General features: G+C 39.5%; 1 protein-coding gene and 2 non-coding genes across 3 annotated transcripts in view; 2 read left to right on the top strand and 1 right to left on the bottom strand.

Annotated features, from left to right (window-relative positions):
* Positions 1-2,698: 2,698 nt before the first annotated feature.
* Positions 2,699-2,772, top strand: trnat-agu. Its single transcript has one exon. It is a non-coding gene; the product is annotated as a tRNA-Thr (tRNA).
* A 420-nt stretch (positions 2,773-3,192) lies between these two features.
* Positions 3,193-3,274, bottom strand: trnas-uga. Its single transcript has one exon. It is a non-coding gene; the product is annotated as a tRNA-Ser (tRNA).
* Positions 3,275-10,114: 6,840 nt separating this feature from the next.
* zanl (zonadhesin, like) overlaps positions 10,115-14,843 on the top strand; it is a 31,655-nt gene continuing 26,926 nt past the window's right edge. Inside the window, 2 exon segments of the mRNA XM_034677209.1 lie at positions 10,115-10,223; positions 13,990-14,016. Of these exon segments, the coding sequence (XP_034533100.1) occupies positions 10,115-10,223; positions 13,990-14,016 (136 nt within the window).

Genomic DNA, 14,843 nt, shown 5'->3' with positions numbered 1-14,843 from the left:
ACTAACATCGAACTTCCACCACGTGTTTCCGGTCCGTCTCCAATCCGCTGCGGTCCTGCTCCGTGCTTTCTTGTCCGTCAGCACCTCCGGACAGCTGGAGTCATGTGACCAAGGTATTCCCGCTGTAATTACTGAATCAAGGATTCTCCTCCTCCTCTCCTCATCCATGTTGTCTTTCTGGTCCTCTGAAAACCTCTGACCTGTTGACTCCAGGCCTGGCTCCGCTCATCATGACCGTTTGTTATTGTAGTTCAGTGAAATACGATCTGGTGATAACACAGACTGTTTTATTTTGAAAATTAACCGGATGTTTTCATTTTGTTTTGGTGCCTGACTTCCTGTCCCGCTCCATCTGCTCTGTTGAGATTGATGCGTCGTGCTCCGGCATCCGGCAAAAGTAGAAGTCTTGTGTACCTGATCTGGAGGGCCCGGACCGGAATGCAAAGGAGTGGATCCAGTGGAAGTTAACACATAGAGAATAGCAATCTATCAGATCTGGTGCTGTGACGGATCGGGGACAGACCAGACCCGGATCCTTAGGAATTTGGCCGTTATCATGCATCACAGGAGCTTCTTGTCCTTGAAGGCCACCGTCACTTCAACGACGGAAGCGGTGAGCGTTTAAATCTGATATCACTCAATAATCCCATTCCTACACACTGTAGCTTTAATACTAAGCTGGCCTGATATTACACATTTTAATATGTGGTTGATTTAACACATCTACATTGTTATCCTTTGTTTCAATACTTATTTAAAGTGCAGAGAAGTCACATGTGTCGAAAACAAGCACATTTATTTGAGTCAAAGCCACAGTGAGGAGTTTTTTTCAAATATTAGCAAATATTCACAATGAGTGATAGATTTGAGCATTTAAAGAAAGGTTGAGACTTTTTCAGATAAATGATCTTTGGATGTACTTCTTTTCCCACAGGCGGGCGCCAGATCAACATAAACCCAAAGTCTCTCACAGCAGCCTAAAGTCAGCTTATTTAAAGAGCACATACGAGTAAGTTATTTTAGGACAAATAACAATAACACAGGACTGAGAGTATGAACACAAACACTAATAAGGAGTATATAAGTCATGGTTTAAACCTTAAGTGGTGTCAGGCTGAGTCAGCAGGTTGAACTGTGACAGTAGAGAACAGGATGTGATCAGAGTGTGTGTGGTCAGAGAGAAGGTCTGTGGTTACTGACGGGAAGTAACTCATGTAAAATGAAAGTTACACACCAGAGAAAATATGTGTGTAACTTCTATATATAGAATAATAAGGAATGCTCTAAAGACGGCATTTTTGGATCGTTTGTAACCTCACGTAGTCACTGAGGGCTTTCACTGTAAAAGTCTGGATTTAATTCAGCAGCAGAAATGATTTATATCGTTTTATTTCCATTTCCAGGCATGGGTTCAATGTGGGTTGTGTAAGGTTGGATTTGTTATGCAACTCCACGATTAGAAACATATTCATAGAAACATGCCAAGGACAGTTTGTATGAAGCTTTGTTTGTCTGCATAAAAAAATATTATTTTATTAATAATCCATCTCCTATTGGCACATTTGGTTCTGCCAAGATGATAAAACTGAACTATAATAACCCCAATATGTTCAGAAACAGTGTAGATACAGGACAGGCTGACATGAAATGTTTGCCAGAAAATAGAAATGCTTCCAAGGAAGAAGAGAAAGAGTCTTTTTTTTTCTTTCTGTTTGATGTAACTGCTGAATCAATGTCAGGAATAGAATTAAATAAAAGGCCTAAATTGCGTCATGAAGTGTGTTCGTACTGAGCCCCCCAAGTAACATTCTAGAAAAATAATCATTTGTGACCTAAAATTGTTAAATCATGGCAACGAATGAAATATCTAGTGGCCAAGAATTAATAACCAATGGACACAAAGTAATAATCATAGACTGTATAAAATATGGATGTAGGATCCGTGACGTCACCCATCTGTTTCTGAAGCGCTGTTTTGAGGCCAATCGTTGGCGGGAGCCATACTGCTGCTGTTGAGCAATTGTGACGTAAAGAGATGGGCTTTGAGCCTCCTAGCCAACAGCTTGGGAAGTCTCGTAATCTCGATATCTACGATATTGCCGCGTCAGAAAAAAATTCACCCCCGTACAGTGTGTGCCGATGGAGAAATGAGCTATCCAGACTACACTCATCTTTTGGACCAGGCTGTACGCATGTTTATTTCTGCTGTAAAGATCGGCTTCTTTGAATTGGTGTGTATGTGGTTTCCGGTACTTCCGGAGCCAGCCTCCAGCGGATCCACGATGAACTGCAGTTTTTAGCACTTCCGCATTGGACTCATATTTTTAGACTGGAGGTTGCCCCTTGTTAATAACTCATAATTCGTGGCCACGAGATAAGTAAATCTTGGCCACGAATAACTAATATGTTGCCACCAGTCATTAATTTGCAGCCACAAATTATTTCTGTTTTCTAATATGTCACTATAGGGGCTCTGTATTGTTAGTATAAATATGTTTTTATTATTTTTCTTCTATTTTAACTCAATTTCTCCACTCAAAACACTACTCTAGTGTTATTATCTACTTTTAAATTACAGCAGAATATCCACTATTATAAATCCATTGCTGTTTTGAAGTTCACCTATTTAATCGAAGGTACAAAACAGTATCAGTAATTGTAGATTGATAAAGTAATATACCGCCATTGTGCAGCAGGTGGCGCCGTGGCTTAGTTGGTTAAAGCGCCTGTCTAGTAAACAGGAGATCCTGGGTTCGAATCCCAGCGGTGCCTTTTGGTAAGTGATGGAAAGGTCTAATTTTAAATAGTGTACAAACAGAGTGTATTAATTCAGCATCACGTTTAGATGATTATTTTGTTCATCTGATCCTTTTCATAGCTGATGTTAGAGATTATGCAGGGATGAAGTTTCACAGCCTTTTAATAAGCTTTTTTTCACATCAATGTTGTCAGAAACACTATGGTTAGGTCAGTTTATGGAAAGTGCATGAAAATAATTAGCAAAACAAGAACAGATTAAATAATACACATAATATCCTTTAACTGAAATGTTTTCGCAATACATAAATAAAACCCTCAGTGAATGTCATAAATACCTTTATTTTGGAACATCACCTGCTTAGGTTCTTTTCTTTTCTTTAGCCCCATAAATGAGACCTATCTTTTATCAGTCAACCATCGCGAGAAAAGGAACGCTGCGAGCAGGGTTCGAACCTGCGCGGGAAGATCCCATTGGATTTCAAGTCCAACGCCTTAACCACTCGGCCATCGCAGCCAGATACCTACCATTGCAAACCAACAACATTTTCAAAGTAGATATTAATACCTCATGGTTGCTTTTATTTTTTTTAGTAACAGTGACAGCGGAAACAGATACGGCTTTGCTACAACGACTTCTGTTCAATTTATACAAGAACCGGAAATGATTTACAACAACTCTCTATGCAGTGAGTATGACCGCATTTGGCCACAAGATGGCGGAGTAGACTTACTTTAGACAGCCTTTCACCTCGGGTTGCCAACTTTCTAACTACTAAATAAGGTACGGGTGCACGGTACCATGGTGGTGTGAGCATGATGTGTGAATTCAGCATATATTCATATTCTGATTCAACTGGAAATGCAGAAAGTTTGTATTCCCTTTAATCCTTGCTGTATCATTATGTAACCTCATATGAACATCAAAGAAACCGCAGTTTGGCTCTTTACATAAAAAAAACAGGGAAAAGAAAAATTAAATGCAAAAGAGGAGTATGACTCACCAAATGTACTTTCTCCATGGACACTTTTTGCTGCACTTCACTGACTCAAGCAGTCTTTTGTCGTTTTGCACAGCCAGAGAGAAGTCCTTACATGACAAGTCACAGTTTACAGATATTTGAAGTTCACTTTTGATCCGCTCCGTGCTGCAGCTGTTTCTTGAGTCTGGCCATTTAATTAGAGAGAAAATCCTCTCCACACTTTTTTGCAGGACTTGGCGCATTTGCGCCGTATGCAACTGATGCGCGTGAGAGGGCCTGTGATTGGATGACAGGCGGTGGGATTGGCACATGATCTGCTGCTTTATTTGATCTAGGATCTGTAGAGTGCAGTCTGCTGTAATTACAAGAGTTAATAGTCAATATACGGGAAAATTGAGGTCCCGTATGAAATAAACCAATTAAGCCCAATATACGGGATGTCCTGGCTAATACGGGGAGTTGGCAACCCTATGAGACCTTCCAGAAGCATTATGTACACCTATAAGCATAAATGTAACATTTTACTAGGTTATCGTTGTATCGTGATAATACCTTATTTATGCAGTCTATGGATAATACAGACATGTCAAACAGGAAAAGAGTGTTCCCGTGATTTATGTCCGAATTTACGCACATGCTCCGTAGGTTACTCTCCCTGAATTCAAGATAGATAGAAAATATCCGGTCTTCTACAAGAGCAAATTTAGCAGGAATTGTACACCATGTTGCGAAACAAAGTAAGACCTCTTCACTGTTTATACTGACACAAGTACGAGTTCATACACTCCACTCAGGATTCCCACAGCTAGGCCCGGAAAACACTGAGGGAGTACCTTTGAATTAGAAAAGTCAGAGAAGAAAAATGTCACTACAAAATTAAAAACACTTTATAACAGATAAAGAAAAGTACCAAACAAGGACAAATAAACAAGCAGCTAAACACTCTGATTTCTTTGGTCCTAGTAAAGGCGAAAGACTGTCCATTTCTACATCTGGGTACCACATGTTCATGCAGCCAGTGATGTAGTTTGAGTAAAGGTGTCTGACATTGATATACACTTTTAAACAGATCCAAACTTTGAAATTATGTGCAGCCTATTGCAATAAATATAAAAGATGAAACACATCCAGTCATTTCCTTAACTTTGTACACTTACTGTGACTCCTTTATAGGACTTAAATATCATTTTATTTGAATATATTTTCATGCTTATGTTTTTCTTTTTAAAGATCTGCCAACAAACGATACAGTAGTGAGAGCTCATCAGTTTTTGGGGATGGTATCTTGGCCTTACTCGATCCAGGTATGTGATTTCTCTGTTCAAAAATGATAACACACCTGTTTGTTTCAGGTCTGAACTCTGTGTCTTCACTTTTTAAAGAGCTGATGAATTACAAAGCAGGGATGTGACAATACACTCCACAATGATACTGTATCATCAGTTTAAAGACCCTTATCATTAGTCTCTCCTCCCTAAACTCATATTTTTTTCACCAACACTTGTACTTTTTTTAAACGCCTACAGACACCTGTGAGACACACCTGGTTTGTTGCTAAGGTGACGTTGAGGTGATTGGGTTGAAAGATGGTACAAAGATCAGAGATTTATCTCTTGGGTGGCATTCCCTCTCAGAGTTTCCGTTCAGGCGTTGCAGAAAGATAATAAACCACGAGTGTATTTCAGTGTCTCCCTGTTTGTTTTTATCCTCCTTGTTTTGCAATCATTTTGTGGGGAGGTATAACTCTGTCTTATCTGCGTCCATGTTGAGTTTGCAGTCTAATAGCTTTCTGTACATGATGTCTTCATGCTGCAGAATAAAGAGTAATAAAGAAATGTTTCACGGCTAAGTCATGCTTTTTTTTTTAGCAGGTTGACAAAAAGTATCTCTCAGCATGACGTTCATATGTGCAGAATAATGGAAACAATAAGAGAATTAAAGAAATGACAGTCCTGTTATACTCACAGTGAACACTGGAGGCCGTGTTTGACAGGCTATTAATCTATCATACACACAGCTGGAGCATCAAACCAATTAAGCAACATGAAATAGTGTGGTGAGGACAGACACAATTTAATCATGTGTAGTGTGTACTTTAGCCTGAGAAGTGTTCTGGTCTCTGTATGTAATCTGGGTAATATCGACAAATCAGGTATCAGAAGGATTAGGTGTCTGCAGGAAAAACAGTCTGTGTGAACAAGCAGGTGTTCTAGAATTCTGACATCAAAGAAAAAATCTCAGAATTCTGACAAAGAATTGAACATTCCGTGAAGAACGTCAGACCTAAAAAAAAAAAAAAAAACCTTCAACAAACAAACATTGTAAAAGTAGTTTTCTTCTCCTCTTGAGGACAGACCTGACAAAGACCTGACAAATGATGTTATTTCATCAAACTAAAGACCCTTTAATTACAAGAACATCACAAGAACATCAGTTTCTGTTTCAGGTTCATTCCGCTGAAGGAAGCCAGAGTGAAGCCTCTGTGGAACTACTGTTTAAAGTGAAACTGAGACTCACCACAAACAGCTGGGGTCATGTAAAGGATCGAGAACTTAATGTTTATTTTGCAGACATATCTGGAGGGTGAACTTCTCTTATCTTGTGATCTGAACACACGGTCACTTCTCAAGTTGTTAACTGGACTGTAAACTTTAAACAAACATGGGAAATATGTTGAGATTTTAATTTCCGAGCTGGCTTCTGCTTCCTTAAGCACTTTTTGTAAAACTAATCTTAATACTGAACCACGGAGCTCTGGAAACTTCACTTTTCCCTCTATGGAGGAGTTTCCTCTCTTCTCAGTATCCTTATGAGATTGGGATTTCCACAGAAACACGCACACACTCCTGAGTCATGGAGATGATGGTATCTCTTTATGATAGTCACCACCAACAGAACAGCTGATGTCAAAGGTCATGTTTTATTTCTACATGATGCTGAAGGGATGGTCCTCTTCCTGAGTGATGCACAGTGTTGTTTCAGTACTTCAGTGGTGTTGTGGTAACCAGAACTAAACATGTAAATAAAACAGCCAGCATTGGGCAGGCTAGCTGTAAAATGTGGAGAGCTAAGCTATCAGGTGTTTTACATGAAGTACACTAAAGGAACTCCTGAGAGAACCATATGAATCAAACGCACTTTGCTCTTACACTTATGTAAACATGACAAATGACACTGTGACTGCTTTCCATTCATTGTTCCTGTAAGAAATCAAAGCTCTTAAGTAAAGATCAGGACAATAAACCAAAGTACAGAGAGGTTTTTTTCATAAGGCGATACTCAAATACTGGCAGCACTCCACCAAAACAGAGCTAACTAAACCTAGACCTCACCGGTCCTGGGTGTGATGGCTGCTGAGTAATGATTTGAAGCATCAGAGTGTATTACATAACTTTTAAATCTAACTGTAACAATATAGAAGTTGTTCAGACCCATGTTTCTAAGTTTCTGAGTGCTGTTTCCTAGTCTGAAACAGAGCCCCTCTGTGCTCTGAAGGCTTCAGCGCTTTAAAACAAAAGGAGTCTGAAGTTTCTTGTTGCTGCTCTGAATGTTAACACGAAAAACCTGCTGTCCTACGTTAACCTCACACTGCCTTTTGTGTTGTTTGTGTGTCATTTGTCAAAGATGACGCACAAACAATCATTTCATGTTGTTAAACCTCACCCTGTCCAGAAAGTAAAGTTTGTTATAGACCTGAATAGTTTTAGTCTTTAGAGGAAAATGCCTGTTTAGTCACGCTTTTGTCTTTTTTGCCTGTAACAGTTTTAGTCAATAAAAAGTCATCCTGTTTGTGTTTACGTTTAGTCAAGACAGTCTCTCTTTAAGCTCAGTTAGACGTTTAGAAACTGGTTTAAGGCTTCTGATGTCTCTCCTCTTTTCCTCTGGATCCTGTGTTTTTTGTGCACACTGCCCTGCAGTCTCATGCCCTTATATACAGAAGGCATTTTATTGGCGTAGACCTGTGCTAATTGAGAACACCGAGCCTGAACTTCAAAGTTACGAGAACATGGATTTCATCAATTTAAGATCACAGGTGAGAACAATTCTGCCCATGAATCCGACTTTGACTTCTCTTAGAAACTTTCTTCAGAATAATTAATAAAAACTTGTGATGTCTGGAATGAGGCTCCATGCCTGTTGTCAGACCTACCAACGAAGAATCTTATTGCACAAGCAGTGGTGGACAGTAACACAGTAAATTTAATTGAGTACTGTACTTAAGTGCATTTTATGAGTATCTGTAATTTACTTGAGTATTATTTTTTGAGGAACTTATTACTTTTACTGCACTACATTCAGAAGACAATTATTGTGCTTTTTACTCCACTACATTTCTATCAATGCTCTAGTTACTCACTACTTTTGCTTTTAAGTCAGTTCATGAATTTCCTTCTCTTTTCTGAAATCTGATCCTTAGACAGTAAACTGTGTTTGTGTAGTTCTGTTTGTCTCAGTGGTTTAGTCGTACCTGTATATCGTCCGTCTCCACAGTTGAACGTGGAGCAAACACAGAGCAGATTTCACTCAGATCAGGCAGTTCATTTAGAGGTGGTAATGATGGCTATAATTCTCCACCTGAGCGCCCATGACCATATCTTCAGCCCGTGTTAGAGGTTTTTGAAATGAAGAATGATATATATTGTTTGAAATGTTCTCCTTGTTTCCCACTCTGCCCAAACATACAAACATCCACTGTCCAACCTGAGAGAGCGTGTTGAGCTACGTAACGTTTGTTTTATTCCAGATGAACATTTCAAACTAAGTTGTCTGTGGAGTAAGTTAGTTTCTGTTTTTATTCCATGGTATAGTTTTAAGAGATTTCAGGTAATGGTTTCTAGATAAACATAATGTAACAGAATTTACTCCTATGTATTCTTGACTGCACTTGTGTATTTTGAAAATACAACGTTTAGAGATTTTTTAAGAGGTACTTTGAATACTTCAGTGTTTTTAAAAGCAAGTACTCCAGTACTTTAACTCAAGTAATAATTTGCCAGAGTAACTTTCACTTGTATTGGAGTAATATTAGACATGGAGTATCTATACTTTGACTTAAGTAATGAAGACGTGTACTTTGTCCACCACTGTGCACAAGGAAAGCACGTCTTTGATTTCACACAGGGATTTTAAGTTTAAGTTAAGTTATTAGTGACTAAGTTGCATCTAAAATTTGATATGATGTACTCATGGAGGGAAGAACACATAAACTCTGCCCCTTGCAACACATTTTGTCCGCCCTAACCATAAAATAAATGAATACCTTTGATGGTGGGCTATAAAGATAATTCAAATATTTTACAGTGAATTGGTTATTGCACCAGCCTCCTTTACATGATATAATGTTTTATTTTTGTTTGCTCTGATCTGTAATGACTCTGAACTTCTCCAGGTTTTACCTGGAAAATAGAGACTGGATTCAGGGTCGGGATTTTAGTCTAAGTGTTATGGTCTCTGTCTGTAGTCTGAGTAGTATTATCCAATCAAGTTTCAGCAGGCTTTGTGTCTGCAGATAGAGAGCAAAAGCAGGTGTTCTAGAATTCTGACATCAAAGAAAAAATTCTAGAATTCTGTCTTTGATCTCAGAATCCTGACAAAGAACTGAACATTCCTTGAAGAAGGTCAGACCTAAAAAAAAAAAAACATCCTCCTTCCAACAAACAAACATTATAAAAGTAGTTTTCTTCTCCTCTTGAGGACAGACCTGACAAAGCATGACTTTTGACCAATCTGCAACATGATGTTATTTTAACATCACAAGAACATCAGTTTCTGTTTCAGGTTCATACCACTGAAGAAAGCCAGAGTGAGGCCTCTGTGGAACTTGAATATATATATATATATATATATATATATATATATATATAGACAGTGTGTGTGTATATATATGTATATATATACATATATATAGAGAAATATAGATATATACATGGATGGGCACAACAATGGGCCTCAGGATCTTATCACGGTATCTCTGTGCATTCAAAATCAATCAACAAAATGCACCTGTGTTCGTTGTCCATAACATACACCTGCCCATACCATAACCCCACCGCCACCATGGGCCACTCAAATCACAACGTTGACATCAGCAACCATACGCACTGTCTGCCATCTGCCCTGTACAGTTAAAACTGGGATTCATCCATGAAGAGAACACCTCTCCAAAGTGCCAGACGCCATTGAATGTGAGCATTTGCCCACTCAAACCTACGAACTGCACTCAGTCCGAGACCCAGATGAGGACGACGAGCATGCAGATGAGCTTCCCTGAGATAATTTCTGACAGTTTGTGCAGAAATGATTTGGTTATGCAAACCGATTGTTGCAGCAGCTGCTGTCTGGTTGACTGGTCTCAGACGGTCTTGGAGGTGAAGATGCTGGATGTGGAGGTCCTGGGCTGGTGTGGTTACACATGGTCTACGGTTGTGAGGCTGATAGGATGTACTGCCAAATTCTCTGAAACGCCTTTGGAGACGGCTTATGGTAGAGAAATGAACATTCAATTCACAGGCAACAGCTCTGGTGGACATTCCTGCAGTCAGCATGCCAATTGCACGGTCCCTCAAAACTTGCAACATCTGTGGCATCATGCTGTGAGAAAAAAACTGATAAAACTGCACATTTTAGAGTGGCCTTTTATTGTGGCCAGCCTAAGGCACACCTGTGCAATAACCATGCTGTCTAATCAGCATCTTGATATGCCACACCTGTGAGGTGAATGGATTATCTAGGCAAAGGAGAAGTGCTCACTAACACAGATTTGGACAAATTGTGAACAATATTTGAGAGAAATAAGCCTTTTGTATACATAGAAAAGTCTTAGATCTTTGAGTTCAGCTCATGAAAAATGGGAGTAAAAACAAATGTTGCATTTATATTTTTGTTCAGTGTATATGTGCATATATATATATATATATATATATATATATAAAAATACGTGTGTGTATATGTATGTATCATGAAAATATTCTTAGTTCGAACAATAGATATCAATGCTTTCTGTCTCTTTTATTTTGTTATTCGGACACAGAATCTTATTTTCAAAGGTCTGAGACTGAAGCCTGGAGTCGACCTCTGATAATGTACTCCCTGATTCATTACCACGATAGTCAGCTCACCTGTGATGTCTCAGAGTTACCGACTGTGAGTTGTAGATTGCCAAACCTTTACATACTGTAAATCTGCCATCTTCTTCCTGCACTTCTTATCTCTGAAAAGTGACTCAGAAGTTTAAATAGTTCAGATAAAAAAAAGTTTACTTAGGTAGGTATTACTGTGAAAAATGTGATGTCTAGTTCCAGGGAATTGTAATGATTTTTGGTCGACGACTCTATTCGTAGAGGCTTTTATTTCTAGCTCTATCCTCCAGTTTAGTTAAAACTGAAGAAGCCTTTCGGAGGAGAGGTGAAACATCTTCAAAAATCTCTACCAAGTCCAGTTGCCTTTTTGGACCACGCTTCCTTGATGACTTTGAACCTTCACAGACGTGAAATGAGGATATTTCAGTGAATTCAGGACTTTTTAGAAAATTAACAACCTTTGGGCATCAAGTAGGAGTAAATAATGCCACCCCTGTTGTTACAAGTCAGTGCTGTCAGGATGATTATAAGGAAGTAAGTAAAGGAGTGATGCTCTTACTTTAATGATGTGACAACACGTCAGTGACTGTTTAATGTAAGTCTCATAAAAGGAAAGACAGTCTCGAGTTAAAGGAAACAATTGACATTACATAACAAAATACCTTACCTAACAAGGCTGGACCACACGACTCAAAATAATACACAAACCCAATTTTGCTGAACCTCCAGCACATTCATTCTGAGTTTAATTATAGTTTTGGGAAACAAGTGGTCAATAACCTCTCTGACATTGTCCAGAAATATAACACAATTATTTCAAACCCCTTCACATCAGATCATTTTTTTTCACTTAGTACTGTCCTCTTTTGATTTATATAAGGTAATGAACATGCAATTAGTTATATTGCCCTGCCCTTACATGCCTATGTGGAATGCCAAAGCCTGACGCGGGGAGAGCACACCTCCCCTCCTGTTCATGTGCATACATGAAAAGCCAAGGCAGGGAGAGCAGCAGCAAAGACCCCAGGGTAGAGAACAGAGCGAGTATCAGTGACATTACATGTGACACTGGTACATTGAGACACAGAAGAAAGGAGGAGCCCCCTATCACTGTTTCTCGACCACCATTGTACAAACCACTGATCTTTGTAATTTCACCTCATTTCAAATAAAAGAACCAAAATTCAAACCCAGGTCTTAAATAAAAGTGTGAATTGAGGATTTTGCAGTAATGATTTCAAGTTAAAGGGCCAATGAACAGCGAGGTGCTAAAAGGCAACAAACAGATAAAATTCACAGATAAAGCGTCAGAGTTGATGCAGTTAGGTCAAAGTGCTCATGGAAAGTTCGTCTCTCTTGTCGCTATGGTAAACAGAGTTTAACAACAATGAGCTGTCTATCTGAGCAGACATGAGTGATGATGCTAAAAATAGAAACTAAGAAGTCTGAAGTCTTATACAGCCAAGTACTTTCTGCCCTTTATGTTTGAAGGTTGATCAACACTGATACAGTACTCGCTGGGTGAAGTTGCTTGTTTGTACAATAATGGACACAATAATATGTCCTGTTTGTTTGCCTACGGCAGAGATCCAGAGGAACCTATGAGTCAAGGGAGCTCAGGGATTCCAGAAAGGTCTATGGTTAGTAACTTTAATGGGACAGGAAGAATTAAAGTAAATGATGGGCAGAGAGAGAAGAGAGAGGGAAAGATCCCTGTGTGTCAGTCTGACGGCCAAATTCCACCAGATCCGTGTCTGGTCCGTCTCCAATCCGTCACAGCACCTGATCTGATACGTTCCTATACTAGTCAATGTGTTAACTTCCACTGGATCCGCTCCGTGCTTTCCGGCTGCGTCTCTGATCCGGCAAGTTGGAGCCCTCCGGATAAGATATGCAAGACTTCTATTTTTACCTGATGTGGGAGGACTACACATCAATCTCAACAGAGAAGATGGAGCAGGACAGGAAGTCAGGCACCAAAACAAAATGAAACAACTGGTTAATTTTCAGAATAAAACACTCTGTGTGATCGTTTGATCGTTTTTAACTTAACTACAACAACAAACCGTCATGATGAGCGGAGCCAGGCCTGGAGTCAACAGGTCAGAGGTTTTCAGAGGACCACAAAGACAACATGGATGAGGAGAGGAGGAGGAGAATCCTTGATTCAGTGATTACTGCGAGGAAACACGACCCCAGCTGTCCGGCGGTCCTGCTCCGGACAGCAACGTATCGGAGACGGACCAGACATAGATCTGGTGGGAGTCCTATGTAAGCCTATAGCAGCTTAACTAAGAGCTGGTCCAAGCCTGAGCCAGCTATAACTATTAGCTTTATCAAAAAGGAAAGTTTGAAGCCTATTCTTAAAAGTACAGAGGGTGTCTGCCTCCCAGACACTGACTGGTAGATGATTCCAAAGGAGAGGGGCCTGATGACTAAAGGTTTGACCTCCCATACTACTTTTAGAGACTTTATGAGGTCTTTAAGATACAAACTTCCTGCTGTTTCCAGCTATTTGAGGCTGACCAGAGCCCAGTTTACTGACCTGTTAGTTTGGGTCACTACCACGATTTCTCTGATGGATGCCAACTACCAGTGCTCTGTTTCAGCTAGAGGGAACAACACCCCAAATATCACATCAATCTTTTTAAACATGAGTGGTCTGACATTATTACATGACCGGATAATTCCTAACAGTTTGTCCTTTATTTGTCACACACCTTTATACGAGGAGAGGAGCGCCTTGGTCTCATAAATATGTCAATACACAGGACAGAAGGTGTGTCCCGATCAAAGTGTTCTGTTTATTACACAATAAGGGCCACAATATCTCACAGTACAAGCTGCTTTTTGTAATATAGTGTTTGATGGGCATCCCCACCCAGCATGTGAACTGCTCAGAGGTCAAGCAGCACATGTACACACACACACACACACAGAAAGGGAGAGAGGGGGGACACACCCTGGCCCTATCACACAGTTACTCATTTACACATTTTGCAACATCTAGAAAATCAGAATTCAAACCCTCCACCCCTCACCTCCACCCAGTCTACAGCAGCACCCTTATATAAAGTCCTGTGCTGTGTCCCTGTGTCTTCCTCACCCGCTAACTCGCAGTTAGCAATGAACTCGTTACGTTTTATCATCCTGCTCCTATGGATGTGCAGGTGTGGAGCAGAACAGGGACAGTACAGGTGAGTCCAGCCCAGAGAAATCCATCCAACAAATCGCTTTAAAAAAAAAATCAAGACAAATCAGTGCTTCAGATGTAAACTTCCTCAGGAGATTGGTGGAAATCAGTTGACAAAGAAAGTGATTTATTTTAATATGAAGATCATTTTATCTTCAGTGTTTTCATAACATCTGTATCCTTATAAGAAACTATGTATTTTTGCAACTTATTCACCTTTAATTGAAAAAAACAATTCTTGAGTTTTCTTAAATTATTGATATATTTACAATAAAGTGGATTACCAGAACCCTACAGTAATCAACCAATTATTTTAATCATACCAAACCTTAAAATGTTTCCCGATTCTTTAAAGTTGACTATATTTCTTACTCCTTTGGATCCTGCTCGTACAAATCTACTTATGTGAAATCATTTTCTCACAAATATTTGATGTAAAGTTTGTCTGCTGCACGGTAAAGTAATGTTCCTTTAAATCACGGTCGCTCCCATCGTAAGCAGTTCAAACTTTTTTGCTTGAGAGGACAGTATGCCCGTCAAGATGATGTTTCCACCGCGGAAATATGACCCAAAAATCCTGACCCCTGATTGGCTGCAGCGGCAGAACTTATTTTGTTAAGTTTTATTTAAATTTAAGAGTAAGTGGTACTTGATGTTGTGGTAGAATAGTAGGTGTGCAGGACAGTCTTTAAAGAATTCAGATTTATTCAGATATGTGTGCAAACATTCTTCATGCCGACCCTGCACAAGTTCAGTTGGGCGTACCTACTCTAAAGGGTCTGCACACAGCCTTGGATATTTCAATGATTTCTTTGGCGATAAGGGCTGATT

This window comes from Notolabrus celidotus, chromosome 23, assembly GCF_009762535.1.
Source record: "Notolabrus celidotus isolate fNotCel1 chromosome 23, fNotCel1.pri, whole genome shotgun sequence".
NCBI lineage: Eukaryota > Metazoa > Chordata > Actinopteri > Labriformes > Labridae > Notolabrus > Notolabrus celidotus.
This window is presented reverse-complemented; position numbering and strand designations above follow the sequence as displayed.